This window comes from Macadamia integrifolia, unplaced genomic scaffold (genome assembly GCF_013358625.1).
Source record: "Macadamia integrifolia cultivar HAES 741 unplaced genomic scaffold, SCU_Mint_v3 scaffold_123A, whole genome shotgun sequence".
Taxonomy (NCBI): domain Eukaryota; kingdom Viridiplantae; phylum Streptophyta; class Magnoliopsida; order Proteales; family Proteaceae; genus Macadamia; species Macadamia integrifolia.
In genome coordinates this window covers 45,010-50,007 of record NW_024870618.1, presented here as the reverse complement: position 1 = coordinate 50,007, position 4,998 = coordinate 45,010, and the positions used below count along the sequence as shown (strand labels likewise).

Below are 4,998 nucleotides of genomic sequence, written 5' to 3'. Positions count from 1 at the left end.
ATCAAAATTTGCATAGTTTTGTATACATTTGTATGGAAAGTCGAATCCAAACTGGACCAAAAACCAAAACCAACCCAGTTACAAATTGATTTAAGAAACCGAAGACATCAAACCAAACCGCATCGACAAGAAAAAGGCTCTTATTGTCCTGGATGATGTAGATCAAGAGATTCAAGTATATGCATTAATTGGGGATCTTGAATGGTTTGGCTTTGGAACTAAGATCATCGTCACAAGTAGAAATAAGGTTATTTTAATTTCTCAAAAAGCAGATGGGATTTATCAGCCCAAGGAAATGGACCTACGTCAATCACTTCAACTTTTTAGCCATCATGCATTTAGAAGGGACCAACCTCGAGAAGAATATTTAAAACTCTCAAAAGCTGTGGTAAAAACCACTGGAGGACTACCCTTAGCTCTTCAAGTTGTAGGTTCATCTTTATTCTACATGGGAAAATCAACATGGCAAGGCACATTGGAGAAGTTGCATGGCATTCCTAACAATGAGGTCATGCAAAGAATGAGAATATGTTATGATGGATTAGAATATGAGGAGAAACAAATATTTCTTGATCCTGTGTGCTTCTTCATTGGAATGCATAAGGATGTTGCATGCTACATATGGGAAGGGTGTAATTTTTATCCTAAAATAGGACTCGATGTTCTGCATCTGAGGTCTCTGATAACAATTAGTGAAGATGGTTATTTGAGGATACATGATCACCTCCGGGATCTTGGAAGGGAAATCGTTCGTCAAGAAAATTTTAATGAACCATGTGAGTGTAGTAGGATATGGTCTCAAGAGGAAGCGTTGAATGTATTACATACAACGATGGTAAGTAATGAATATATATATATATTTTTTAATGAGGATTTACAGATTTAGTTTCAATGTTTTTTTCCTTCTTCCTTTGGTGATTTAGAACTTATATAATATTCTTTTGTAGGGAAATAGAAAAGTTGAAGGTCTTAATATTGACTTTGAAGATAGCTCAAGAAGCCAATGTTTGGTGCATGAAGGGTTTGCCAAAATGACTGAAGCGTTTAATGTTTACTTCGTGGGAAAAGCTATCAAGAACACCTGATCTTTCGGCAAATAGATGCTTGGAGATATTGATTCTTACAGGCTGTGAGGAGTTGGTTGACATTGATGCATCTGTTGGTCTTCTTGGGAGGTTAAGAGTTTTCGATGCTTCGGAATGCTTTAGAATTGAATCATTCTCAATTAAGCTTTCCAACCTGACAAATTTAGAGATAATGAGCCTTGAATTCCCTATGGCCCTGGAGAAGATACCAAGTGATATTGAGAAATTGGGAAAATTGAAATCTTTGAAGTTTTCCTCTGCCGACTTGAGAGTCCTACCAGCTACCATCAATGCTCTTACTTGTCTTGAGTCTCTCAGTTTAAGTTGTCGGAGACTTGAGCAGATTTCAATTCTTCCCTCAAGTTTAACATGCCAGAGGGCTACATTCTGCTGGGCACTAACCGAGATTCCAGGTACCAACGGATTGGAATCATTGGAAATATTGGATGTTTCTTGCAACAATTTGAAAAGATTGCCAGACCTATCTCAATTTAAAAAATTGAAGTATTTATGTGTCCAATACTGCCACAGGATAACAGAGATTCCAGGAGTGGGCAAATTGGAATCCTTGGAAGAATTAGATATTAGTAGGTGCGAACGGTTGGAAACATTACCAGATTTGTCAAATTTGAAGAAATTGAAGAATTTAAACGCTTATTACTGCTATAGGCTATCAGAGATTCCAGGTCTCAATGGATTGGAGGAATCCTTGGAACAATTGGATATTAGTTGGTTCGAGTCTTTGGAGGGATTGCCAGATTTGTCAAAATTTAAAAAGTTGAATAAGCTAAAGGCTAAACTCAGTGAGGAACAAACCAAGTTTCTAGGAGTTGAGGAATTGAAATGCGATCATGCCACTGAGAGTTTTGAGGAACCAGGGTTGTTCTTCAAAAGGGATATACGTATTCTGGACCCATAACATTCGAAGAGAAGACACAGAACAATGAGGAAACAGAGAGAAATGGCTGGTGGTGAAGTCTCCTCCGTTAGTTCAGAGAATCTTCCTCCCAAAAGGGAATTACCTGCAGGAGGAGGAAGGATGAAAAGTACCCAAGGAAAAAGAAGGGGAAGGTGAAGGAGAAGGGGAAGGGGAAGGAAGCTCCTACAAAAAGTATTCCCAATGAATTTCTTTCGTCAGTGTTCTTTGAAAAGAAGTAAAGGGATTGGATCTTGTAGTAGTCACCTCCGCGTTCAGATTCCTTCTCTGGTCCGTCTAATGTCTTGTGGCAAATCAAAACCAAGATCTATACCCATTGAACCAGCAGCCATCCTGCCATTCATTCCAGGTTCTCTCTCTCTCTCTCTCTCTTGATGACAGATTTTTTTGCTTCTGATTATATGATATGTATATTAGTTGTTGAAGCTCTAACTTTGTGTAGTTTTGTAGCACTGTAATTTGAATTTGGATTGGCTGTAGGTAGTACATGTGAGATACAATACCTGTCTCTTTTGTTTTCATATATACTTTTCTTCACACTTATAATGGCGGGTAGGGGTGCAAGTTTGGCCCTGACGGCCCGAACCCGCCCTTGGCCCATCCTGATCTCGAACAAGTATCGACCCAAAAATTTTGGCCCTGAGGGCCAGCCCGACCCTGAAATTTCTGACCCTGAGTCAAGGTCAGGGCGGGTAAGGGTTGATGTTTTTGGCCCACCCAGCCTGCCTTGAACACGACCTTGATTTTTGCCTCTGATGTTTACCCTGGTTGTGACCCTGTTGTTAACCTAATTTTATATATTGTTTGACATTGAGTCATTAACACCTCAAAACTCCAAATATATCTTCTCACCATTCTCATAAGGATTTACAGATTTAGATTTGATTGTTTTTTCTTTTTTCCCTACTGATTTAGAACTTATTTTTGTAGGGAAAAAGAAAAGTTGAAGCTCTTAATATTGACTTTGAAGATAGCTCGATGAGCCAATGTTTGGTGAATGAAGGATTTGCTGAAATGACTAAACTAAGGTTACTTCGTGTTGATTATGCACAGTTTGCTGAAAACTTCACGTATAGTTTTTCACAACTGAGATGGCTTAGTTGGAGAGGATGCCCTATCCAGTTCACACTAACCAATTTTGATCCAAGGAAACTGGTTGTTTTTAACCTGTCATGTAGTGAGATCACGGAACAGTGGTTGGGTTGGAACCACATCAAGGTCAAAGTGAACCAGATACTCTTTTGCTTGAGAACTAGATTAGCTTTACTGCTTAAACTCTAATAGTTAAGTTCATGTTCTCTTTTGCATATGGCAGAAAATCTAAAAGTTCTAGATCTCACGTCTTGTAAAAAACTTTCATAAACACCAGACCTTTCAGCAAATCGATGGTTGGAGATATTGATTCTTACGGACTCTGGATATTTCCTCGATGTCGATGCATCTGTTGGTCTTCTCAAGAGATTAACGGTTTTAGATTTTTCTGAATGCCATTATATTATTTCATTTCCAATTAAGCTTTCAAACCTAATAAATTTAGAGATATTGAGCCTTAAAGCCCTTGGGGATTTGTTTGATGAGTTACCGAGTGGTCTTGAGAAAGTGGCAAAATTGAAGACTTTGAAGCTTTTCGATAGCTACTTTAGAATCCTACCAGCAACCATCAATGCTCTTACTTGTCTTGAGGTACTCATTTTAGACAGATGTTACAGCCTTCAGTACGTCTCAATTCTTCCCTCAAGTTTAACCTCCCTAAAGGCTACAACCTGCGAGGAACTAATCGAGATTTCAAGGTGTCAACGGATTGGAATTGTTGAAGACCTTGGATGTTGGAGAATGCGTGTCTTTGGAAAGATTGCCAAATCTATCAAATTTTAAGAAATTGAAGCACCTAAGATTGGGAGGCTGTGTCAATCTAACCGAGATTCAAGGAGTGGACAAATTGGAATCCTTGGAAGAATTAGATATTACCAAGTGTGTATTGTTGGAAACATTACCAGATTTGTCAAATCTGAAAAACTTGAAGATCCTAATCGCTCATGCCTCCTTGTTGCTAGCTGAGATTCCAGGTCTAAGTGGATTGCAGGAATCCTTGGAAAAATTGGATATTAGTTGGTGCAAGTCTTTGGAAAGATTACCAGATTTGTCCAATTTTAAAGAGTTGAAGAAGCTTAAGGCTGAAATGAGTTTGTACCCCCAAACCACGATTCCAAGCGTCGAGGGACTGGAAACCTTGGAAGAAGAATTCCTTAGACCTTTCCAATGCGTAGTAGGGTTGTTCACCAAAATGCAACAGATGAAACTAAGGACTCACGTTTTGAGCTCAAAAGGAATCAAATTTTGGGAGTAGAGACTCACGTTTTGAGCTTGAAAGGAATCAAATTTTGGGAGCCCATACCAGAGGAATCGTTGAAGGATTATTTCAGGCAAGGCGATTAGGTCTCACAATTTCCACCATTTGCACTGATTGTGAAGGAGTGGTGAAATTGTTTGTTGCAGCAGGGAGAGAATGAATGGCCGTGAGAAATGTTTCCTTATTTGTTGGATATAAGAATTTGTTAAGTCAGCTGGGTTGCATTAAGTTGGAAAAAAAAAAAACAGGAATTTAGTCGAAGTAGCTTGTCACTTAGCCAAGAAGGCTAGGAAGAACAGTATTTTGTGTGATGTATATGATACTTTACCTTTATCTTTACTTCAATGCAGTTATTTTCGTTTTCTCACCCAAAAAAAAAAAAAAATCGAATTTTTTTAAAGGAAATCAGCAAAGGTCTGATCCCGTAGGAGTTGCTTCAACATTCATTCCAGGTACCTTCTCTCTCTCTCTCTCTGTGAAATGTTTTTCTTCTGTTTATGTGATATGTATGTTAAATTTTAAGGCTCTGGCCTTTTGTAGCTCTGTAATTTTAGGGCTGATTTGCTCCTAATAAACAATTCTTCCATTCCCATAATAATTTCTACTTCCCATTACAAAAAGAAAAA

General features: G+C 38.4%; 1 protein-coding gene across 1 annotated transcript in view; it reads left to right on the top strand.

Annotated features, from left to right (window-relative positions):
* The window catches only part of LOC122070836 (disease resistance protein Roq1-like), a 42,649-nt gene that overhangs the window by 23,765 nt on the left and 13,886 nt on the right, over positions 1-4,998 (top strand). The window contains exons 6-9 of the mRNA XM_042635080.1: positions 948-2,001; positions 2,953-3,223; positions 3,392-3,705; positions 3,839-4,205. Of these exons, the coding sequence (XP_042491014.1) occupies positions 1,048-2,001; positions 2,953-3,223; positions 3,392-3,705; positions 3,839-4,205 (1,906 nt within the window). The 5' untranslated portion in view covers positions 948-1,047. The remainder of the gene's footprint in view (positions 1-947; positions 2,002-2,952; positions 3,224-3,391; positions 3,706-3,838; positions 4,206-4,998) is intronic.